Raw genomic sequence first — 24,858 nt, forward strand, 5'->3', positions numbered from 1 at the left:
AGTGTGGGAAAAATGAGAGGAGAAAAAATGAGGCTTATCCTATGATGGTTCCTTTTATAGGCAACTTGGAAATTATTTTTTATTAACACCACCTCAACTCCCTTAATCAACCAAATTTTGGTTCAATTCCCCTAAATCATGGCCGGTTCTAGGTGGAGAAAAATTGAAGCAAATATGCCATGATTTCCCCTTTAACCACCACCATCACATCACACCTTAACTTGTAACTTTCTAGCACACTCAACTAGCTAATGTTGGCTCTCATTTCCTAAGCTTGGCTGGTTCTAGTGTGGGGAAAAGAAGAGGAGAAATTTTATTACATAGGTCATGATTTCTCTTCACTAACTCCCATCAAATCACCTAGGTCATGATTTCTCTTCACTAACTCCTATCAAATCACATATGTCATGATTTATCTTCACTTACCCCCATCAAATCACATATGTCATCCTACCAAATCCTAACCTACCCCTTGTACTTTTGTCTCATCTCTTAAGTTTCCTTTGAATCAGATAAAAATCATACTGATTGTAAGGAAGTACTTTAAAAATTCTAGTTTCTGACGGTTTCTTTTCTACTGCTTATTTACAGTTCAATGTTAAATCCTTGATTACTTTGAGATCATATTAAATTCTTACTTGTGTAATATCTTGAATTGTTTCAAGTCTTGAAATTAATTCTAGACTGAACAAATTCTAAATTTAACCTTTCTGCATTATATCCCGGGAATGACATTGTTTCTGACGGTGTCAACTCCCGAGCTCACATTGTACCCTTTTGCTATGGGTATTTATCTTGTGACTTTAACCTAGCTGTCTGGCAATTAAGGATTTTCTCTTCTTTTAAAATGTCAGTGCGTTTCTTTATACGCTGCTAACATCATGCTGTACTTGGAGATTCTTGAAATTAAGATTCTCAAACTATACTTGTATTGAAAATTATTCCGCCTTAATGTACGGCAAGAATTTATCGATCGAATTTACTTGATCAAAACATGAACTTAACATGAAATCTGCTACAGAATTTAAGAATACAGATATTAATTCCATAAATCCTTCAGTCACATAATATTTTCTAGAAAAATCCTTAGCTTAAATAAATAAATTGTATTATTTAAAGTCTGAGATTTTCTCAGTCATTACATAGGGTTTTTGGGTTTGGGGTTTATCCCATGAAAAATGACGTTTTGTTTTGCTGCCCATGGAAAACGTCGTGTCGTTTTGGTGCCAATGAAAAATGATGTGTCGTTTTTCTTCCCATGAAAAATGACGTGTCGTTTTGATTAGCTAGAAAAACGACAAGTGTCATTTTGCTGCCCATGAAAAATGACTCGTGTCATTTTGCTTCCCATGAAAAACGACGTGTCATTTTGCTTCCCATGAAAAACGATGTGTCGTTTTGCTTCCCATAAAAATGACGTGTCGTTTTGCTTGCCAGCTTTCAGTATCCTCGTTATCATCATATTTTGTTGATTCGTTTCCTTAACACACACACGCATATACACATATGGCGGGATCATATTACAATTTATATGTAATAAATAGAAGTAAAAAGCGTAACATTTATCTCACGTAACACTTATGTTGAACGTGTTTAAGACCAAGAAATTAGCTATTCAAACCATTGTTTATACCTTTTAAACGTTTTAAGTTGAACAAATGTCACGTTACATTTCATGCTTCTATACGTTGAGTATTGGAATATATAACAGGATGTGCAGCAGAGGACAATCCGGTACAAATGTTTGAGAAAGCCTTGACCTGTTTCAATGACAAGTTTGTGAGTAGAAATTAATCACATATTTAGTTTCATTTTTTTTTCTTTTTTTAAAGAACATACTTGATTTTTCATTTTTGTTCCCTAACTTGATTCAACCATTTATTTGTTGAGATATATTCTGATTGTAATGAGGCCTATAGACTAGACCAGAGTGGAAGCATCAATGTCCCTCCTCAAGCACTTGACTTGTTCTGCAATTGACCTTGCCTGACTGAGACACAATTGGTGCTCAATTGTGTTGACAATATTGTCTCAAACTTCTTGTTCTAAATAAGGCCACTGTACGCGACAGAAGAGGCGCAATCAACCTTGGCTGCACCTACAACCATCAACGAGGTGAACGTTAAATGTATCAAAAAGAAATTCAGATCAAATTATCATCAAGTAACATCTTTAAATCTATTAAAAATCTTTATACTTCCAAGTTTTATATGGACTTAGGCATGGAAAAAGTTCTGGAAATTACTAGACAAGTTCACAAAAGTGAGATCTTAAATTTGAGGAGAGTTTCTTTGTGATGTAGGGATATTCAACTTTGGAGGATTTGCACAAGGTGAAACAAGCAATACAGGAAGGTTGAAGAGATCGATCATCTTCTATGTGTTGGTGATTTCAGGGTGGTCTGTCTTCATCTTGTTCTGACATTTCCAACAAGGTGAAGTGCAATCGCTTAACCTACTGCCAAGCTGAGCACTGCTCTCTAGGATGTACCGTTCCTGTTTCTCTAGCTGGGAAATCAAAAGGGTGCGCTTAGATTTATATACGGAGTTGACAAACATGCTTGGCTTTGTACTACATAAGAAACACAATGGAAATTATCAAGATACTAACTATCGAAAAATTTATATATGCTTACTTTGTGGTCTATTACTAGCTGGATTTTGGTGAATGTACAATGTGTACGTAGGAAGCCACAGTATATCGATAAAGTTTGATAAGTTCATGTCTTCTCTGAAAACGATAATTCTGAATTCCACAGTCAGAAAGTGCCAAATCACTATTCCTGATTCTGAAGTACTTTTGAGGTAAATAGTGCAATGTATCCTATTGAAAATTCATGAAAGAGATTATGGTTTAAATACATGCCTAACTTGTAAGCCTGAAACAGCCTCGAGAGGTTCACTGAAAGAATAAAACCGGACATTCATGACCCCAAAGAAAAGTTTCATACATTTTAGACCAGAAGAGAACACCATAGAGGCTATGCGACGCATACGTCTTCTACTTCCCAAATGTCAACTTTTTACACTGTTATGGTTGTCTCACGAGAAAGTAATGAAACAAATAACGACTACATGAACATTGAATTCCAGCCAAAAACAAGAGACTTTCATGTCACACAAGCATGTTTTAATCATCCGAACCCAACAGAACTTTGTCCAGACGCTTTCTTGACACATTTTTCCTTCATCAAATCTCTGACCTTTTCAACTTTATCCCATCTTCCTTCCTCTGCATACATATTTGACAACAAAATGTAATTACCAGAATTCCATGGTTCAAGATTAATAAGCTCGTTAAGTGCAATCTCTGCAAGTTCCAAATCTCCATAGGTACGGCAAGAACTGAGTAATGATCCCCATAAAGCGGCATTTGGCTTAATGGGCATGCTTCTGATCAGGTCATGAGCCTCCTTCACACATCCGCCTCGGCCAAGAATATCAACCATACATCCATAATGCTCAAGTTTAGGCCTAATTTTATGACGTCGATTCATCAAAGCAAACACATGCCGTCCTTTTTCTACCAAACCTGCATGCGCACAACATGCTAAAACCGCAACGAAAATCGCCTCATTGGGGTTCATCGCTTTCTCCACCATCTCCTCAAACAACTCGACCCCACGTTGACCCTCCCCGTTAAAAGCCAAACCTGAAATCATCACGTTCCAGGAAACAACATCTTTGCGATGCATTCGGTTAAAAATACTAGAAGCAGATCCTAAATCCCCACATTTGCAGTAGAAATCTACGAGTGAATTCCCCACAGAAATAACTTCTCGCAAAAGTCCTCTAGAATCTGCATAAGAATGTATCCATTGCCCAACATCAACAGAGCCTAAACGAGCACAAACAGGCAACACCGCCACCACAGTCGCCTCATCCGGTTCAAACCCCTGATCTCACATTTGACCAAAAAGTACTACAGCTTCACCATCCCGCCCACTCTGCGCCAAGCAAGAAATCATCGAGTTCCAAGAAACGACACTCCTGTGGCTCATTTGCCTGAAAAGATCCAAACCCACATAAACATTACCAGCCTTGCAAAATCCGCGAACCATCAAATTCCAAACAATCACATCTCTGCGAGGCATTTCATCAAACATCTTCTTTGCATCATCCATCCTCAAACAACTCACGCACAACTCAACAATCCCAATCTGTATTGACCCGAAACACTCGAACCCACCTCGAAAAACTTGGGAACGAACGCACTGACCTGTCCGGTACTCGCGCAGACTCGAACAAGCCTTGAGCAACGGCACAAAAGTGTACTCGTCGGGCCAAACGCCACGGCTTTTCATGACCGAAAATAATCGCAGAGACTGCTCAAACGGGCCGCACACGGAGTGGCCCTTGATCATGGAGTTGAAAAGCAACATGTTCGGGTTTTCGGAGCGGCTGAAGACGCTATTCGCGTACCGCATTTTGTTCACAGACCCGCAAACAGAGACGAAGTGGGCGAGGACTTGGTTGGACTGGTCGAGACGGTGGCGGAGGAAGTGGGCGTGAATTTCCGGGAGCTGTTTCCGGGTTTTGTGGCCGTGGAGGAGGCGGAGGATTCTCCGTTCGGCCCTGCGACAAGCCTTGCCCATGGCTTTTTCAGTCTCTCCTGGGCATGACTGGGTTTGATCAGAGGAATTACTTCCCACAGTTTTAACTGAAATTTGATATGTTGCCCAATGTTGGCCGGAACTAAGAGGACTGAAAATGAGAAGGCACAATTGCAATTGGACCATTGTAATATTTAGGATTATTATTACTGGTGTTTTTAAATTTTAAAATTATTTTTAATTTATCTTTTAAATTTTAGTATTATTCCTAATTTATTTCTTACATTTTGTGTTATTATTAATTTGTCTCTTAAATTTTAAAGTCATTTTTAATTTATTTTATTAACTCTAAACACTGTCATTGTCTTTTGAATTTTTTCTCACTTAATCACTTTTATTGTAATTTATGTTAAAAATAGATAAAAAAAAAAATGAGAATACAATCACATGACCTTTAGATTTTTGTTAAAAAAAAATAGATAAAAACTATATGATCATAGTTAATTTTTCTTTTTCTATATGTTTTTAATAAAAACTACATCAAAAGGAATTAATAAAAACAATTCAAAATTTCAAGAATAAAATGAGAATTTTTAAAGTTGAACAAAATAAAAACAACTCTAAAATTCAAATATTTTGCCAAAAAAGTCATAGTAGATACTTGTAAAAAGTTTTTTTTTTTTTTTTGGTAGAATAAGAATGTAGGGATTGTCTGTCTTTAGTAGTGATGCTGCTAGAATTTTCACAACAATTACACGTAACCATCAAATCTTTTATTTGTTTTTTTTTTTTAATCTTCTTTGCTTCTAATATTGATTATTTAATTTGGCAGTTCATTACACCATTACAAAATTCTCCTTTTTGTTTTGTTTTGTTTTTTATGAAAAGAAAGCATTGCATCCTCCTTTAAACTGAAGTAAGAAACGATCAAAAGAAACCATCAACTAAGCCCCTTATAAATTTAAAACAATTCTCTATTTAGTGTATGAAAAGTTTCTTTTCAAGCAAGAAAAAAAAAATGGAAAGTAACTATTTTACAAGTCTGCATTGCAATCTAGAATTTGGCTGTCTCTACAGAACATTGAGTTAACCAAGGGATAAAATACAAATAGTGCTATTGAAAATTGCATTGGCGAAAGCTATTCCTGAAATTACTTCTTCGATGAACCGAAACCCCCGAATCCCATCATAGCTGCAATATCAGGATCCACTTCTGGTTCCTCTTCTGCTGCCTTTTCTCTCTGGAACCAAGACAAACGAGGGAAGAAAAAAAAAACACGGGAAAAGTGACGAGAATCAATTCAACATTCTATGTTTTAACCCAAGTCTTTAATGAGCTCATTTCTTAACCAAAGCAGTAATGCTAACCTTCTTTTCTTTCTTCCTTTCTCGACGCTGGCGTTTCCGCTCCTCCTCTTCCTGCTGCTGCTTTAGAATCCGCTCATCAAGATCTAAGGGAAGAAAGCAAACAAAAAATGAATTATCCATTCTTTTCCGAGCCTCAGGCACCAAACTACTGGGGGTAAATCTATAATGTAAAAAGGTCTCTTTTTACTTCTTAAGAGTCTTACCTTGCTCTGAAAAGCTCCCAGGGTCTTTCCTCTTCTTCAGAACTTCAAATCTCTCCTGGACCTGCAGGCCATCCAAATTCACAGCTTCACATACATCATTCCCACACAAATGCGCAATAATAATAATTGACGTATCAAGGCAACATAATGACTAAACTTTTCAGTAAGCCTTCTCCCCATATAATAAAAATACACCTACTTGAAGGGGAAAAAAAAAAACCCAGGACCTAGAAGGGCATGCAGAACATGTATTTGGTAAAAAAAATAAAAAAAATAAAAAAAAACTCCATCTTCATTATAAATTAAATAAAAAAGTAAATAACATTTTCACCAAGTCTACCTGTTTAAGAGATGCCCTCTCTACTCGCATGGACATACCCAAAGCTCTTTGATCTACAAGATAGATAGACAGATAAATAAATAAAGAAATAGATAGAGTAATAAGAATCTAAAAGATTGAAATAACAAAAAAGAAAGAAAGACAGAAATTGAATGATCACATACGTTTCTTTCCATTTATATGATCCAAGTAGTTTGCAGAGTCCTTTACCACACATTCACAAACTGAACAGTAATATCCAGCCTGCAAAGAACCAAATACGTCCCAAACACATAAACACTGAGCAGATAGAAACGTCTAAATATAACAGCACTGCTGACATAACAACTAAACTCAACTCAACCAAATGATACCATAGTTCTTTCCTTACAGTGCTGCTAAAGACTGCATCATACGACCATCCTCACTCAGAGGAAATGCATCATCTTATGCTACTCTAGATGGTATTAGAAGCCAAACGACTTCACATACCACAAACGAAAAGGCCTACTAATTGCCCCTTATAAACCATCACTGTAACCAACAAAGTAACGATTCACTTATAAAAATCATTTGAAGATAGTTACCACTAAGGTACTATGGTCGACTGTCATCATGTCAGTTCATGCTTAGCTCTACTGAGAAGGAGAAAATATCCAGGAATATCTCTCTTCTAGATAGATCAACCTCATGTAGAGAGTACTAGAGAGATCCACATCCACAGGGAAGGAGAAAACATCTAGTAGTGTCTCTCTCTGAAAGAGATCTATCTCGCGCTATGTTTACCACAAAGCTACTGTGGTCCACCGTCATCATGTCAGTTAATGCACAATTTTAGTGGGAAGGAGAAAACATCCAGTAATGTTTCTCTCATAGAGAGATCTACCTCAGGTTATATAAGGAGGACAGAATTACATAATCTAAATAGATTTAATAGTATTTCAGGGGGAAAAAAATGGAGTAACAAAAACTAGTGCACAAATGAAAAGATACCTGTTGACTGAGAGGTGCTATAGGAGTAACAACCTGCAAAAGACAATTGAAAAATAAGAAAAGAACCACTAGAAAAATAAGTAACTAATTATTAACAAAAAGCAAATACATAATACGAACCATATGAAAGATCAGAGCAAAATAATAATAATAATAATAATAAATAAATAAACCCACAAGAAAGCTAATTTGAAACTATTAACCTCAAGCTTTGAAAATTCGAAAGGGAAAAAGAAAAAAACACACAAAATACTATATGGCAAATAAATCACCAAGCAAAATAGAAACAAAAGAGAACATAACAAAAAATATATTCAATTATATGCGCATAAAAAATTGGTTTACAGCGTCTTACAACTTGCGATTGCTACTTGGAAAAAGAAAAAGCATCCTAAAATCTTAGACCAGAGGTTTTAAACAGGACAGAAAAAAAAATGATAATAATGAAGAAAGAGGGCCTTGATAGACTAGGAAACCAAGCACGCATCTTTAAAACCTGGAGTAGACCATTAATCAATTTTATGTCAGGTTCATTGTGGTCCCAAAACAAAATCAACAAGCGCCAAAATTTCTTGCAAAGCTGTAGAATGCAACTTAAATTATAGTAGAGGTATTAAATTGAAGATATTTTACTTCCACCCAACCCCAGAAGGCATATCTAATTCCCAACACTTAGAACGGCAGAAAATACGAATTAAATGTTAACTCTCAAAACATTTTCTTTGGTAGTCTCCCTTCCTCCATCTAGGCATGTGTAGTTAGGCCCTTTAGAGAGGCTAGAATTTTGCTATAGTCTCACATGTGAATTAAAGCTTCCTTCAGATGAAGTAACAGTCATTGTAATACTAATAACCATCTCCAAATAGACGCCCCATTTAAAGCGTAGTAGCTCTTCATGTCCCAGCCGCTGGTGCACTATCTCAATTCTGAAGCAGCTATACTTGCTAGGAAAGATTAGACAACAGAACAACTCTCTGACCCCTCTATCAGTAATAATCAACAATCATAACTTCAGCATGTATGTTGCATACGAAAATGAAAAAAATGAAATCCCCGACTCTCTCATGAAATGAATTAGGTTCATTCGCATATCAAGCGGTGGCAGCGGCAACTAATTTACTCCTCAAGAAATTTTATTGCCGGTGCTAAAACTAATAGTTCAGCAATATCAACAAAATACATAAAATGAAGATCTAGCAACTTACTTGAGTTTTTCCCAAGCGAGATTCAAGGTCCACTTCATAATCTCTATGTTTCAATGGCTTTCTTTGCACTGGAGGGCCTTTGGATGCACAGAAGATATGTCAAAAACGCTTGAAACCCATCTTTCTACAGTCCAAATGGTTCATCAATCCGTTCCAATTCATATTTAAAAAAAAAAAAAAAAAAAAAGCTCAATCATGAATCAACTCACATTTGGATTGATTTTTCCCCTCTGCCTCCTAAAATTAAAATTCAGTTCAGCAAATTAGCAAAGAAATGTCACTAAGAGCCCCAAATCAATTGCAAAACCCCCAAAAAAAGAAGTAAAAAAAAGATAAAGCAAAACACAAATAAATTGAGAAACTTTGAAGTGAAAAAAAAAAAAAAAAAAAACCTCTGTCTTTCGCGCTCCGAGCTCGTTCCAAATATTCTTCTCCATCAAATTTCCTTCTAAAGGTGTTATCAACGCCAAGTGCCTAAACATAAACAATCAAAACCTTGAAATTCCGCTACGTAATTGTACACTAGATAATTTACAACCAAAAAAATAATAATAATCAATAAAAATAAGTCCTTTTTTGGCTAGATTTTGGGAGAGTAAAAAAACTCAACCCAAGTGCGATATGAACAGAGGGAAAAACAGAAATTAAGAATTTCATATTCACTAATAATCATCTAATAAAACCTAAGAAAATCGAAAGCCGGAGCTAGGGAAGTAAATAACCAAACGAAAAACTCGACTGACATTGTTGCTGGTTTGAGCCATGGCTGCGAAATTCCGAGACCTAAATTGATGTTCGGTTGAAATGTAATTGAAAAAAAAAAACTCCGAGCAAGCAGATAAAGACAGAATTTAAACTCCCAGAAAAAAAAAAAAAAAAAAAAAAAAAAAAAATGAAAAAAAAACTCCGAGCAAGCAGATAAAGACAGAATTTAAACTCCCAGGAAAAAAAAAGAAAAAAAAAATTTGAAGAATTTTAGCAATTGTCTCTGATTAGGTCGGGACGCTGGAGATTATTGAATATTGAAGGAAGATAAATGGGGTCTGGGGCCAAAAGAGAATATCCTCTGTTATTAAAAACGACATTGCGTTTCCTGAGTTGAAACGAACGATTATTTTCATAATTGCCATCGAACTGTACTCTGTTTTAAAGTGCCTGATTTTTTAGAAGCCGCCTCTAAACGACATATCGTTTATAGCCTAAAGCTTTGCCGTCGTTTATTTATTTTGGCTAGGACGTGTGAAAGAAGACAAAGGCAAGGATCATTCCATATCCCGGCCAAGCCCAAGCTAAAGAAAAATCCAAGGGAAACAGACTCTAAATAAGGGGAGACCAGACTGACCAAGAGCATTTCCGGAAAAAGAACAGAAAGAAAAATCAGAAGTGAGAATAAAAAAAAGGAATAATGTTGAGCTCAAAGTCCTTCTATGTTATCAGAACCCTAGCTTTGCTCTTTGTCTCGTCGGTTTTCGCTGACGACGTCGTCGTCCTCACTGAGAGCAACTTCGACAAGGAGGTCGGCCAAGATCGCGGCGCTCTCGTCGAGTTCTACGCTCTCCCTGGTACAGATTTTCTTTCCTTTTTTTTTTTTCTCTAATGTTTTCTGTTTGGTTTCTGAGGAAATACGATAGAAATGACAAGAAAGTGTTGTTGCTTTTTGAGGAGTTGTTTATTCTTTCTGACCGAACAGAATTTCGTACGTCTATGTGGTAGTTTGTGTTGACTTTTTCCGATTCGATCCGTTGCTGTGATTGCGTTTTAGATCTGTTTAACGAATCGATCGTCGAGCCATTGAAATTGTGAAAACTCTTGGTGAAATTCTGATCGATTTTTGGATAAAATGTTTCTGATGATCGTTGAAAAGCTAGATATTTATGAAATTTGTTCACGTATGTGTATTTTGTCTGCTTTATATATATATATATATATATATATGGTAATGCTAAAGCATAACGTAACTTGACGAGAAATTGAATAACATCTCACATTCTGCAAAATTGTCCACTATAGATGTCTATAGTTTTTAGTGTTTTTCAATTGTGTATATTAATTTATGTTTGCTAGAGTAGGCTGCTTTTGAATTATATCGTGATGAAATTGTTGTGGTATTATTTACGCTCTTCGCATGGCAGGTGTGGGCACTGTAAGAAGCTTGCACCGGAGTATGAGAAGCTCGGTGCAAGTTTTAAGAAAGCAAAATCTGTTCTAATAGGAAAGGTCAGATCCCAAATTAATTTTATCCCTGTCATATTGTTGATAATTTGGTTGATGCTAGATTTCCAAATTTAGGGTTCTTAAATGATTTTATTATTTCATGAATTGATGGGATGTATTCTGTATTTCATCTCAAGTGATACCCTTGTAATTAGTACCAAACCATTCTTCCAGCTAATTGATATGATTAGAGCCTTCTTCCTTGAAGTTCCTGAGAAGTTCATGTATTAACCCTTTTGTAATCGTGGATTCTCCTGTCAGATTTTAGTTCATGATTTTATTTTTTACAAGATATATCTGTGTGTGTGTGTGTGTGTGTGTGTGTGTGTGTTGGTTTTCGGTAGGTGGACTGTGATGAGCACAAAAGTCTTTGCAGTAAGTATGGTGTTTCTGGATATCCCACGATCCAGTGGTTTCCAAAAGGGTTCCTTGAGCCCAAAAAGTGAGTGCACTCTTCCTCTATTTCTCATGAAATGGTTTAATGGTTTCAGAAATTTTTAGCCAGAAGAATTGACTGTAAAATCGCGTACATTAAGATTTCATTATGTAAACATTCACCACACTCGTAGCTCTCAGTATTTGTAACCTAAGTATTTTCCGATCTCCTTTTACCCGTTTTAGGTATGAAGGTGCACATGGTGCTGAAGCTCTTGCTGAGTTTGTGAATAAGGAAGGAAGTATTACTCTGATCTTGTAGTTTACTTGTCTTCAATTATGCTTTGTTGATTAAGGTGGTTCTGATAGAATGAAGGTCCACTTCTTGTCTTGGTTTACTTTGGTGAATAGATCCTAATTCGATTCTAAAAACTTTCTCTTTGGCAAACATCTTGGAGTTCGAAATGTCTAGCAACTTTCTTCCGTGGAAACTCCAAAATGTGTATTTTCTGTGTGGAGGGGCGTGGCTTTGATTGTTTGTTTCTATCGTCTCTCCTATTATCCCGAATCATTTCATATGATTTTGATTTCTGCACACGATGGATCAGTGTCAACTCTAGCCCAGTTGCTTTTGCATGCACTCTTGACATTTGTCTATGTAGAATATGATTGATGATGCTTTGCAAACAGGGACCAATGTGAAGATAGCTGCAGTTCCATCTAATGTAGTGGTACTAACACCACATGACTTTGATGAAATCGTCCTGAATAACGAGAAGGATGTTTTGGTGGAGTTCTATGCACCATGGTAAGGATATATAACGTGTTCTTTTTTTCTTTTGCGGGTGTACTTATTCTGTATGGTTTCTTTCGTATACTGCATTTGAGAGAGTACTTTGAGACATAGTTGTTGACTAAACCAATGGAGGTGGAAAAAAAAATGTCAATATCGGCACATGGTGTTTGCTAAAATGCTTTTCCTTGGCTCTGATTTTGAAAATATTCCCTCTTCATTTCAGGTGTAGCCACTGCAAATCCCTTGCTCCTGTAAGTATAACTTGCTAACTGCTGAAAAAATTTGCTCGCAAACATCTTTATATTATTCTTGAACAACTGATTTGCTAATATATCTTCATTGTCCATTTCTTTTATCTAGATATACGAGAAGGTTGCATCAGCATTTAAGTTGGAAGATGTAGTGATTGCTAACGTTGATGCTGACAAACACAGGGACTTGGCTGAAAAGTGAGTAACAAAGTTTAAATGTTTTTCTTTTTTGATAATAATAAAATACTGGTGTGCTCTATTCTATCAAATTCTGTACCTATACTATGACAAGATGCCCAGTAAATAACTTCCTATTTAGAGAAAATAGATTTGTCTGATGTTAAGATGCTTTCTTATGCAGGTATGGAGTAAGTGGGTATCCCACGTTGAAATTTTTCCCAAAAAGCAACAAGGCCAGAGAAGATTATGATGGCGGCAGAGATTTAGATGATTTTGTAACTTTCATTAATGAGAAATGTGGGACTAGCAGAGATGGAAAAGGACAACTTACTTCCAAAGTTGGTTACATATTGATTCAATTTTTGACTGGATCATAATGTATTTCCATTTCCTTATCAATTTTTATCTGTCTTGATGTAGGCTGGTATAGTTGTAGCGCTGAATGACTTGGTGAAGGAATTTGTGAATGCTGGAAATGATGAGAAGAAGAAAATCCTCGCCAAGCTAGAGGAGGAAGTTGAGAAGCTTAAGGGCGCCACTGCAAGGTTAACACAATCGCTTGTTTTCTTGGGTAGTTGAAAATTACTTAAAAGCCGCATACCAGAAAATGTGAACATTTGGTGGCTGTCCCTTGTACTAATTTCTTTGTTATATCATTAGCAATTACAGTAGCGCAACACTGTTCGTGACATTGCAAGTTTTTACAGTTTTTTTAGTGTTGTCAGTTACCTTTTGTTTTGATTTACAGATACAGTAAGATCTATGTTAAGGCTGCCAAGAACAGTCTAGAGAAAGGTGCTGATTACGCCAAGAAGGAAATTCAGCGACTTGAACGCATGCTTGAAAAGGTATACTTGATACTTTTCTTTTTTCTTTTGTGTTAAGTTCATTTTTCAGACAAGTAAACTTTTACCTCATTACGGAACAATAAACCGGTAGGTTCAGAATCGGGACTCTACTGGATATGTTTGGAACTTTTCTGGTACTGATACTGATGACTGCAACTGGCATCAGGGTTTTTTTTTTTTTTTTTTTTTTTCCTCATCAAGCAACTGGCATCAGTTGTTCCTTACAGAGTTGTCCTCCTCGTTTCACAACTGTGTTGATAATGTAACTTTCATTAATTGATGAATCTTGATTCTTGTTTTATAGCACTTGGTGTGCATAAATGTCTTTCATTAATTGAAGATTTTTTTTTTTCTTTTCCAGCAATCAATCAGCCCAAGCAAGGCGGATGAGTTCACTCTCAAGAAGAATATTCTATCTACCTTTGCCTCGTATTAATCAGCCGTCGAAAGAAGTAGCGGATTCTGTGATTTTGCTTGGAGATCTTCATAATATAGTTCCAGAGATTTCATGTCTCACAATCTTCTTCTTTCTTAGCTTGGGAATGTAAACGTTATGCTGTACTCTATGCAAATCTGTTGCTAATCTGTACTCTATGCAAATCTGTTGCTAATCTTTTTGCGCTTTGAAGTTGAATAGTGTAACCAGTTGAGGATAGCTTTGGGTAAAATCAACACAACATTTGTATTCTTGAATGGAATGTCTTAGTATAATATAAACTTTTTTGGGCATAGCAAGGCATAACTTGATGATGGCAGATGTGGTTTTATTTATAATTGCCGGTTTCTAGCCGATACTCTGGGAACTCTCTGAATTTTTAAACGACCTAGGATTCTGTGTGAAATATTACATGGATCTTTTTCTTTTGCTAGAAATATCACATGACATGGATCATAAAACTCGTGCGTAATTCAACGCCCTTAATCAGAAAGTGGGGCCGACTTTTGGCTTTTGGCCCATGGTGGCAGAATACACTGCTGTAAGGTCCATTTAGTTTGTTAATTTGAATTTTTAATTCGAGTTGAGATGTGACTATATGAGAGTTTTTTGTTGTAGTAAAAAAATTAGATGTAACTGTTTCTAAGAGTTTTTTACTATAGTAAAATTTGAATCGGTGAAATGAACAGACTCTCGAGACTTTTTGTTCAAGATTCATGTGAGCATTATTCGGATTTTGGAAACAGACAATGGGGGTGCTTTTGTTTTTGACGACAATGGGGCTGCTTTCACAATCCTATCCACTATCCATGCTCCTGAGTTTCATGAGACGTGACTGTAGTATATAATTCTTCAATTCTTTCTTTTTCTTTTTCTTTATTTTTTATTTATTTTTTATTTTTTGGTTTTGTTTACCAGCTGGAATTTTTATTAGACGGGACGGTTTAATCTGTCCAATTCTTTCCATCATTCTGAGTTCCTCATTCGCACTTGCTTTGTCTTAAATTCATCAATAAATTACATGGCAGTGGCAGTGACATACAACACTTAAATTCTGTTTTAATGCGTCGCTGGTATTTATTTATGGATGAATTAAAGACAATGTCAAGTGATATAACACTAGGGGCCCTTTTTGGTGCATTAGATAAGGCATGAAATTGGGATAAGCAATCCCAATCGCATGCTTAGTTGCAAAATGGAGAGGGGATAATTAATCCCAAACTCCAAAGTTCGAAGTTGAAAGTTCAAAGTAATCCCTCCGTGGTACCGCTATTACGTGTCCCATACAAAAGGCTAAGTTTACTAATCTGGTTTTACAATTTTTTTTTTGTTTATCACGATATCGAAAATAAACTATATTTTGAAAATTCTGATAATTTAATCATTCTCAAATTTTTAATCGAAGGAAAATACAGTTCAATTTAATCCTAAACTAAACATAGAATAATATAAGTTATTGTCCAATGTAATCCAATAGAATTTAATCTTAGCAATAATTCTATCCAAACCCGTGTACCAATCGCAATCTTAAATTGGTGGCTCGTTTCTATACCTAATAAAATGTGTTATTTAAGTGGTTCCAATTAGTCTTGCAGCAATGCATTCCGGTAACGTATAAGGAACTGTGATATCTTGCATTATTTTGTGAACTTTTGATTATTAGTACTATTTTTTTAAAAATAATGATTTTGTTTTCATTTGATGGAACCGAATATTACAACTGTAGATCTAATAAAAATGCCAAAATCAATATAACAAAACTTTAATTATGATAAACAAAATAGTCAAACAATTGCTTGACTCATGGAGGATATCATTGTGCATTTCTTTCTGTTGGTATTATCACTGCATTATTTGCAGCCACCTCTTTTTCAATATCATGCATTTTTAGCTTTTCCACATTGTTACTTTTCTTTTCTCCTACAAGCGTGGATCATGGAAAAGGATTATGAGAGCTAATATAATGGTCATTTTTGTGTTTTGCTTTTGGGATGCTAGGCGAAATCAAAGTAGTGATGAAAATGACCAGATATTCAGATGGGGTCACAAGTGTGGAAATGGGATTGGGGACCAATTGTGAAAGGAGTTAGAAGTTTGAGCAACAAATTCAGAGTTCATATTGAAGGTGATAGATCAATGCATAGAATCTTGAAACATCTCTCTCCTGTACATCTCAAGCTATGTGCCATCTTTCTTTTTTTTTTTTTTTCTTTTTTTTTTTAAAATGGATTCTTAGAATTAAATTAGAAATTTAGATAAGAAACCCATGAACAATAATGGAGACGGGGACCATGACTGGAAAATTTTCAACTTTTTTTTCTTTTTTTCTAGGATAAATTTTATGAGATGTTTATTTTAAAGGTTTGTCTATGATTCTGAATCATAGTTCTTAATTCTCTACATTATTTTTCTCTCACAAAAAATTTAAATTTTAAAAATCAGAATTATAAATCACAGTTTTAAATTCATAAACTAAACGTCCCATTAAAATTCCCACCGCTGCTGATCATAATATAGGGGGCCTGGTTAGGTGGTCATAGACTTTTACCAAAAATTTCAAACTACAACAGTAACAAGAAAAAGGAAGTTTGGTTTTTTTTTTTTTTTTTCACACAATTTTTATCCGATCTTCATTTTTACTCAAAGTTTCCGTATTCTCTAAAGAATGCTAAATTGAACTTTATTTTGTATTGTTAAGATGATATCAACATGAAGTTGTGATTCACGGTTCAAACATTTTTGTTACAGTATATTTTAACAAAAATTTAAATTTCTGTTTGTTTAAATCTATGAATCAAAGGGCACCTGTGTAGATGAGCGAAGTCAAAAGAAACAGATGCTAATCCCCCACCGAACAAGATTGACGTAGTAGGTCTTAATTCTTCCATTGCGTTTTTCATAAAAACTAGATAGACAGATACCTAATAAACACATGCTAATTACTATATTCCAAAAGATAATCCCTGAAAGAGGCAAAACGACAACTTGATGTCCTCGTTTAATTAGAGAGTAGAATAAAAATCACGCCTCACAATCTCAAGCTCCTTTATGTCAAATCTTAGGATAAACACGTCCAATGTCGTAAAATACTCATAATTCAACTGCCTTTTCCCTAACTTCACCTAGATTTCAATCGTTAATTGGTGCGAAATTATAGCTCTAAGATAAGTAGCTTCTTATGCTCTCCAACCCTTCCCCATACTTAGGGCCGACAATATGGGTCACGACACGATGACACGACTCGAAAACGACACGAATTTTATGGGTTAGGGTTGAGAAAAAAAGGTTCGGGTCAGAATTGGGTCGACCTGAAATTGACACGAAAAATACAGGTCAATTTCGGGTTGGACCCGCCAAACCCGAACACGACACGAAACTCATAAAAAACTAAAAAATACATATATTTTTCATTACATATTTTAAATTTTATTATGAACTTGTGATATCATGATAGTTATACTCAAAATCTTATAATATTATTTACTTAATTTCAATAGATGTTATTGTAATTTAGTGTGTTATGAATTTTAAGTTATTTCTAATATGTAAAAAACTAAATAAAAGTATACAATTTTTATGTCAATTTCAGATTCACGGGTTAATTTCGTGTCACGAGTCATTTTCGGGTCGTGTCGTGTCAACTCGTAAAGTGGTCGTGTCGTGTTCGTGTTGCGATTTTTAAAAAATTTCGTGTTACGGGTCGTGTTCGGGTTGACTGCAAATTAAAAAAAAACAATCAAAACACAACACGAACACGACACGTGACACGAATTGCCTCCCCTACCCACACCTAACCCATAAACAAAAGTAACAAAAAAAATTCTAGTAGGATATATAAAATAAAAAAACAAAATATGAAATCAATTTTTAACTGCACATTGCATTAAATTTAAAATATATGGTAATGTAAAGATATTTAATTAAAATTTAATGGTTTAGAGCTACGCCTTACTATAGGGTATTATTTCGCACCCTACCCTGTAATTCTGAAAATAAAATAAATAAAGGAAAAAAAAAAAAAGAAAAGTCAAGTCAAATGTAAATAGGAATCTGGCATGTAAATGAGCATGTGAAGGCCACCAACTACTAACCAGCCATGTCCTTTAACCACCAAGGTTTTCTTTTTCACTTTCTTCAGTTTTCCAAAACCCCTAATGTCACCAACCCACATGGATAAAAATGTGAAATATAGATCGGTTTTTGGAAACTACATAGAAAATATATCATCAATCATACACACACACACACATATATGAATCTCTCAATGCAAAATTGATTCATGTGAGTACGTATCGGATATGAAAACAGAACACATACATGATCTAAATCATGATAAATTCCACTAATAAATAATGATAGTATACACTTTCCACACATCTTGTACAACGCAAATGGGGAAAAAGCATAATTCGACCAACCCATTTTTGGGGGACAACTCTTTTAAACAAAAAAAGCGAAGAAGACCCAACAACACCAAGTACTACAAAAGATTATCATAACATAATCTTCAAATCTCCAATCAAAAAAGGAAAAAAAAAATCTATACAGTTACATTCTTTTTTGGGCATTTCCAAATACAACCAAGAAGATCATATCATATCATATCATATCATATAATAATATCTACCTCGAAGATACCGGATTCAAGGTTCTAGCTAGGCCATTGACAGCTCCATAACCCTTTGAACTGAACCCCAGACACCCAAGCAAGCCTTGCCTATAAGGCAAGTAAGTCTTCTTCCTCATCTCCTCAGCTTGAGCTCTATTCGCAGTGTAGTGCATCTCATAAGTCTTCTTCTTCCCGACTCCATTCACCGCCTTTTTCGCCGAAGATTGCCCGCTTCTTTTCGCTTTCTGGGCATCCAATGAAACCTCATTAACGTTACTACTAGTACTAGGATTATTGGTGTTGTTATTGTTGTCGTTTTTAGTAGTATTCATGGGCTTCTTCTCTTTGGCTTGGGAAGAAAACGACATGGTGGACCAAAAGTACTTGTTGTTGCTTCTTCCTTCGCTTTTGCTTCTGAGAAACTCTTTCAGAAACAACCATCTCTTGGAGTTTCTACCGGCCGAAGACGACCTCGAAGACGAAGCCGAAACTGAAGGCGTGTTGTTAATACTAATCCCTTCTTCTTCTTCTTCTTCTTCTTCTTCTTCTTCTTCGTGATCGTCGTTCTTCTTCTGCTCCACATTATCACATACTATTTTCGCGTCATTTTCGAATGGAGAGCTCGGGCATCTCAGAGGCGACATGGACCGAGTTCTCCGCCGCAGCGATTTGTCTCGGAGCCTCAGATCTCTTCCTCGAACGGCTTCGAAACAAAGCTCCACAACTTCTTCTACGTCGTCGTTGAGATCCAGCAATGGAGCGAGGCTCTGCGGCTTTTCGAGATGGGTGGAGAGCTTCATCGGCCTGATCTTGCCGTTGAGGAAGAGCTCGTCGGCGGAGCTCATGGGCCGGGTCGGGCCCGACCCGGACGGGCCGAGCTCGAACTCGAAGCCGAGGGGGACGGCGTCGTTGGCGGAGGAGGAGGAGGAAGAGGAGGCGGAGTTTGAGGTCAGAACGAAGTGCATTGGGCTCGCCGGAGCGCTGTAGAAGAAGCCACCGGCGGCGGCACCGGAGGTACAGCGGCCGGGGCTGGAAGGAGCGCTGACGTAGGGAGTGGAGCAGGCGCTCTCGAAGTCCTCGAAGAGGGGGTGGGGATCGGGGGAGTCGGTGGTTTCGCCATTGTTAGGGTTTTGGAGGTCTGGTTTTGGGTCGCCATTGTTGTTGGAGTTAGGAGGACTTGATGAAGCTTGGAGGTTCATTGTTGTTTTGAGGAAGCAAGAAACGGAGATTACGGCGTGGAGCTGAGTGCAAAAGATATAGATGGAGAGCTTTTGGCAGTTTTTATTTTGCACTTGGAGTTCGAGTTAAATTTCCTCTATGCCATTGCCATTGAGCTTTTTTCTTTTTTTTCTTTTTGCCGAAAATTGTTCGTTTTGGAAGTTTATAATCGGGAGTAGTTATTTATTTTTTAATAATTAAGGTCACCGATTTAAGTTTTCAGTTTTAAATTTTTACAGTAAAAAAATCTCAGAAAATATCACATTTAATTTTTTTTGTTACAATGAAATACTCTCAGAAAATATCACATCTCAACTCAAATTAAAACTCAAATTCACAAAGTGGAGGAGTCCTAAATCTGTGTTAAAAATTATCAATTCTTTATAATTTTTTTAAATTGATATGGATTTAATTAGATTTTACGAGCCTGTATTCCGCACGTTGTTGCGGAATATAGTATTATATTATATGATAATTGTGTTTAAAATGTTTATATATACACATATATTATACATTGTTACATTATATGATGGATATAAAATTCGTACAAATATATTTACACAGATATAAATAGTATAATTATTTAATATATATACAGATTGTACAAAATAAAATACAACGTTTTTGTGTTTCTTTAGCATTTTTTTTTCAGCTGCAAATATAAAAATGAGAAAAATGTTTGTAAATGTAATTGTTAACAAAATTAAATATGTTTAAATTATTTAATATGAAATAAATATTTTAAAAATATTTATATTACCTTGTTTTTGGATGTTTTCCAGATTGTCTTGTTGTTCTTGATTTAGGGCTATAAAAATGAAATAATTTTTAGATATATATTTAAATAAGTTGATAATATTTGTTGTGTTGAACGTGTCTTACCTTGTACCAGGTTTTTTACATGTCGGAGTGCGTGGATCAAATGTGACTGGTATTGATAGCTACGCTGTTGCTATTAGTTGTGGGCTGAAAAAAATAGATTTTTAAAATTTTAATCAAAATAATATAAAGTTTTTTTATGTATAGTTGATAAAAGATAAAAGATATTATTTACCTTTCTAGATCTTCTGTTTTTGTAGTTAATTGTTTTGGTGGCGATGATGGAACATGGATGTCTTCAAATATTTTGGAAATTATTGTGCTCATTTAGGTGTCTCGTTGTTGAAAGAAGATTTTGAAGATTTTTGATTGTCCTCGAATCTGATCAATAGTTGGTGGTATTATAAATGGATCGGTAAAGCCTTCGTTAATTGTTAATGCAAAACATGTTTTTTTTATTAGTGCCTGAGCGGTTCTGCCAAAAACAATAACCTCCATGTCTCCAGTGTAATCTTCAATTTGGATCATTAATCTATACCTGTAAAATACATATAAATAATTTTTAAATGTTAGAAATATATTTTTTTAAATAATAAAGTTATATGGTAATTAAAAATAATTTTCTATTTTCCTTAGAAAAATGTTTTTCTATTTTTCTTTTACTGTCTATTAAATGAACGGATTATATAAATTTATTTAAAAAAAACATATAAAAATAAATAAATAAATATGGAGAAAAGAAGTTACATAATGAAGAAAAAACATAAATAAAAAACGTAAGACAAATAAAATTCATATATAATTTTGTAATTTACATGCTTACATGAATAAACGACAAAAAATAAAAGAATTTGTTCGAACACAAAAGGAAAGGGAAGAAAAAAAATAAAATTTAAAAAAAGATTGGGAGAATAATGGGGAACGATTTACATGTACAAAGCATGAATATACTCGGTATAATTGGTGTGAGGTATATGCACATCTTCATGTGAATTGGACCGTTTATTCTATCCAAAAAAAAAAAAAAATTACAATGTTTGTTGCTCACTTGGACCAAATTCTTAGGCCTCGTTTATTTCACCGATTCCAGTTTTCAGTTTTAGGTTTCTATAGTAAAAAGCTCTCAGAAAATGTCACATTAATTTTTTTTTGCTACAGTGAAAAGCTCTCAAAAAATGTCACATCTCAACTCGAAGTGAATGAGACTTTAGTCTCAGCCCATCAAAGAATAACACGTGGCCAAAATCCAAATGGGTGGAATTCACTCACTACAGCTCATGTGTAAGAAAGATAGGAAACCATGTATAAGAGAAAAGCAAGCATACGGAAAATGACCAAAACGCCCCAACAAAGATCAAATAAAAGAGTAATAAGTTGAGGGCAATATAGTAAGTACACTCAAAAGGACATAACGAAAATAAAAAATTCATCTGAAGAAATATGCAGGGATAAAAAAAAAGACACTGTTCATTACACTGTAACGTGAACAGTAAATCCGTCCTTTCCTTTAATATATATATAATGTGAGGCGAAAAAAAGTCTTTACTTTTTTATATAATAAGTTAAAAGGTAATTATATTCGCATTTTTTATTATTATTTATAGTTCATTTATTTTCTAATTACACAATTCATGTAAGTTTTAATTGAGTAAATTTTCTTTTTATACATCTGTTATTTTAAAATTAACCTTAATTATTATAATAAAATCATTAAAGATGATTTTATTTATCTTTTTTCTATCTCTCCACACCCATTTTTTTACTTTCCACACTCCTTTCCATCTACACACCACATAAATTAAATGATTATTTTAATATTATTTATTTTATTTATTTTTTGTTGAAACTTTAGGCACGGAGCGATTTTTTTCTTTTAGTTCAATAAGAAATTTCATTATCTGTGAATCTAATTTCGAAAAGTTTACTATTACTTAGTTTTAGAAAAATAAAAGACATAAATAATTTGACAAATCGAAACCATTTTACATATGCTAAAACTAAACACATTCGGACAAAAACACTTTGAATTGTCTTGGAACAAATAAATCTTCTCTTCCAAAGAATATCACATTTACTCATTAGTCATTTTAGAAGTGATACTAAGGTACTGACTTTAATTTAATGGCAAAATAGTTGGGCATTGTTGGATTGATAAGTGGTGTAATATCAAATCTTGTGTAGAGGTACTGTGTTTGTCAAACAAACCTTGCGGACTTGTTTGCAACCATCCTCATCCATCCAAGTAATTCTAAATCCAAACAAATATGAACACAAGATGAAAAACAAAAATTAAAAAAGAAAATCTTTACACATAATAAAGAAAATTGAACATACCTCCATCTAATTTTTTGTAATAGTCATTAAAGGTGAAAATTAATGTGCATGTTTGGAATCATTTTCAAAAATGTTTTTCACATTTGTCAAAAACAAAAAAATGAAAATGCTCTCACAAATGTGTTTGGCACCACATTTTCTAAAAAATAAAAATTGAAAAACGATTAAGCATCGTTTTCACGTTTAACAAATGTCGTCATATTAATTACCATATAAATAAATAGTATAATATACCTTCAAAATACCTATCAAATATATATATATATATATATATATACACCAATGAAAGAAACCGAGCCCATTTTTTTAAACTGAAAACAATTTCGGAATAAAACTACCAAATGCATTTTCAGAAATGATTCCAAAATGAAAACGTTTTCGTTTTTATTTTCATACAAAAAATAAAATCATTTTAAAACGAATTTTAAACGCACCAAATGTTTTGTTATGAGTTTTTGAAATAGAAATAGTTTATAATTTGATAATATGATATTGGCGGTGTGTGGAGAGAAAAAAAAAACTCTCTATTACTTTTTATTTTATAATAAAATTTAATTATATAATTAAGTCTATTGTTCTTTTTAATATTTTATTTAAAGGTCTTTTTGTAATAAGAAAATTTTAATTTGAGAAGGATGTAGAGAGTAAAAAAAAGTATGCCAATACAACCACTCTAAGTTAAATTACTTAAGCCCCTTTAGGTTTGACTTTTCTTTTTTAATTATTAAATGGTAAATAAATAAATAGATTTTTGGTAGGGATTATTGAGTAGAAAGTGGATCCACGTTTGATGCATTCAACTTAAAAATTGGACATTTTGGAGATAGGCAATACTAAAATACTAATATGGTACCTTAAAAAATTCTCAAATAAATTTGAGAATTCTGAGTTAGGAAACTTGAATCGTAAAAGATTTGAGCATTGTACATTTTTTTTAGTGTTGAATCACATTAAAATCATATTAAAATAAAAAAAATATGAGTATAATAATCATATTAAAATAAAAATACAAGTATGATAGGAATCAAAACATTTTAAGCTTTTGATACTACATATTTTTAAATTGTAAGAAATTTGTGATTGAGTTTGTAATGTTTGTCCATTATATGATTCTAATGATATGTGTATTACTAGTAAGTAACTCCATCTGTCATCAAAAGTTTTCTCAATTTTATTTAACCATAATAGAGGAGTACTTTATAATTTATGGTGCTATATACAACAAACGGGATATTGTATAATTCTCAACATTAATTTTTTTTATCAAATGTCGTCATATTAATTACGATATTCAGAAAGCCAATAAATAAATAGTATAATATACCTTCAAAATACCTATCAAATATATATATATATATATATATACACCAATGAAAGAAACCGAGCCCAGAGTTTCGATCCAGGAGAGAAGTAAAGAAAGCTTTATCATCGTTTATCCAATGTGATGTGACTTGTCCTTAAGGCTTAGAAATTAGAATAGTACTGAAAGGTAAGCTAAGCTATTAAATTAACAAGATATTTCGTTGGTATTCATAATTCACTCACCATAAGAAGTCAATAATTAGAACAATATTGGTATAGTAGTTTCCTTTACCCTTAGCACAACCTTTTCCTCAATAGTCCTTTTCTTTTTCAACGTAATATAATTCAAAAGTTTGTTTTTTAGTTCTTTTGGGCCAAATTGCGGGGAAATCCCATTAATTTAAATGAAAAAAATCGAAAGATTTATCATGGGTTTTTGTAAAATATTCAATTTATGTGCACTATTGGAGACAATCTTCAGCTCTAAACTTACTAAAATTCTAAATAAGCAGTACTTTTGAATGATTGGCTCTTCCAACTTAGTTAAACCAACAAAGTAAGTCAAATGGGGCAGTTCACTGTTTTTTTTTTTTTTTTGAAAGGTTCACTATTTCAAAACTATAGTATAAACTTCAAAGGGCATCCAAATAATTAATTTTCTATAGTAGATTATTAAAAAGAAAAAAGAGAATGATATACTGTGATCAACCATAAAAAGGATTAAAAAGGGGAACATTGAGAGAAGAATAGGGATCTAAGGTGGGAAAATGAGAAAGTTAAGGCAAAGCTATACATACAATAAAATAGTTGTTCTTGGCCCCCAAAAACAAATATAA

At 34.1% G+C, this 24,858-nt stretch overlaps 5 protein-coding genes across 5 annotated transcripts; 1 reads left to right on the forward strand and 4 right to left on the reverse strand.

Annotated features, from left to right (window-relative positions):
- Window positions 1-3,130: 3,130 nt before the first annotated feature.
- Window positions 3,131-4,594, reverse strand: LOC112093410 (pentatricopeptide repeat-containing protein At1g09190-like). Its single transcript, XM_024171733.1, has one exon. The coding sequence runs from the start codon at window positions 3,692-3,694 to the stop codon at window positions 3,134-3,136; it is 561 nt and encodes a 186-aa protein (XP_024027501.1). The 5' UTR covers window positions 3,695-4,594; the 3' UTR covers window positions 3,131-3,133.
- Window positions 3,939-4,611, reverse strand: LOC112093411 (pentatricopeptide repeat-containing protein At1g09190-like). The gene is made up of 2 exons (XM_024171734.1): window positions 4,219-4,611; window positions 3,939-4,004 (listed from the first exon to the last, which is right to left on the reverse strand). Exons 1-2 carry the CDS (start codon window positions 4,592-4,594, stop codon window positions 3,997-3,999), a joined length of 384 nt encoding a protein of 127 aa, XP_024027502.1. The 5' UTR covers window positions 4,595-4,611; the 3' UTR covers window positions 3,939-3,996.
- An 872-nt stretch (window positions 4,612-5,483) lies between these two features.
- LOC21394111 (zinc finger matrin-type protein 2) lies at window positions 5,484-9,497 on the reverse strand. The gene is made up of 10 exons (XM_024171728.1): window positions 9,363-9,497; window positions 9,046-9,114; window positions 8,850-8,877; window positions 8,641-8,717; window positions 7,436-7,468; window positions 6,628-6,706; window positions 6,464-6,516; window positions 6,124-6,184; window positions 5,921-6,003; window positions 5,484-5,793 (listed from the first exon to the last, which is right to left on the reverse strand). The coding sequence occupies exons 1-10, from the start codon at window positions 9,402-9,404 to the stop codon at window positions 5,704-5,706; spliced, it is 615 nt and encodes a 204-aa protein (XP_024027496.1). The 5' UTR covers window positions 9,405-9,497; the 3' UTR covers window positions 5,484-5,703.
- Window positions 9,498-9,907: 410 nt separating this feature from the next.
- Window positions 9,908-13,918, forward strand: LOC21394112 (probable protein disulfide-isomerase A6). Its single transcript, XM_024171732.1, is given in 12 exon segments — window positions 9,908-10,195; window positions 10,198-10,202; window positions 10,773-10,857; window positions 11,199-11,296; window positions 11,476-11,531; window positions 11,920-12,037; window positions 12,249-12,276; window positions 12,386-12,474; window positions 12,638-12,794; window positions 12,877-13,001; window positions 13,205-13,304; window positions 13,666-13,918. Coding segments are annotated over 12 exon segments (1,086 nt in total). The 5' UTR covers window positions 9,908-10,045; the 3' UTR covers window positions 13,741-13,918.
- Window positions 13,919-18,363: 4,445 nt separating this feature from the next.
- Window positions 18,364-19,548, reverse strand: LOC21394113 (putative uncharacterized protein DDB_G0277255). Its single transcript, XM_010107364.1, has one exon. It carries the CDS (start codon window positions 19,546-19,548, stop codon window positions 18,364-18,366), a length of 1,185 nt encoding a protein of 394 aa, XP_010105666.1.
- Window positions 19,549-24,858: the final 5,310 nt, after the last annotated feature.

Source organism: Morus notabilis, unplaced genomic scaffold (assembly GCF_000414095.1).
Source record: "Morus notabilis unplaced genomic scaffold, ASM41409v2 Scaffold294, whole genome shotgun sequence".
Lineage (NCBI taxonomy): Eukaryota > Viridiplantae > Streptophyta > Magnoliopsida > Rosales > Moraceae > Morus > Morus notabilis.

What these genes read in the sequence shown, in the direction of transcription:
- LOC112093410 (XM_024171733.1), bottom strand. Translation starts at nt 3,694, where the DNA reads ATGCATCGCAAAGATGTTGTTTCCTGGAACGTGATGATTTCAGGTTTG.
- LOC21394113 (XM_010107364.1), bottom strand. Translation starts at nt 19,548, where the DNA reads ATGAACCTCCAAGCTTCATCAAGTCCTCCTAACTCCAACAACAATGGC.
- LOC112093411 (XM_024171734.1), bottom strand. Translation starts at nt 4,594, where the DNA reads ATGGGCAAGGCTTGTCGCAGGGCCGAACGGAGAATCCTCCGCCTCCTC.
- LOC21394111 (XM_024171728.1), bottom strand. Translation starts at nt 9,404, where the DNA reads ATGGCTCAAACCAGCAACAATGTCAGTCGAGTTTTTCGTTTG. An exon ending in TCAGTCGAGTTTTTCGTTTG is followed by an intron (nt 9,115 to 9,362) that starts GTTATTTACTTC and finishes GTTTATGTTTAG; the next exon opens with GCACTTGGCGTTGATAACAC. An exon ending in AAAGGAAGAAAGAAAAGAAG is followed by an intron (nt 5,794 to 5,920) that starts GTTAGCATTACT and finishes TCTTGGTTCCAG; the next exon opens with AGAGAAAAGGCAGCAGAAGA.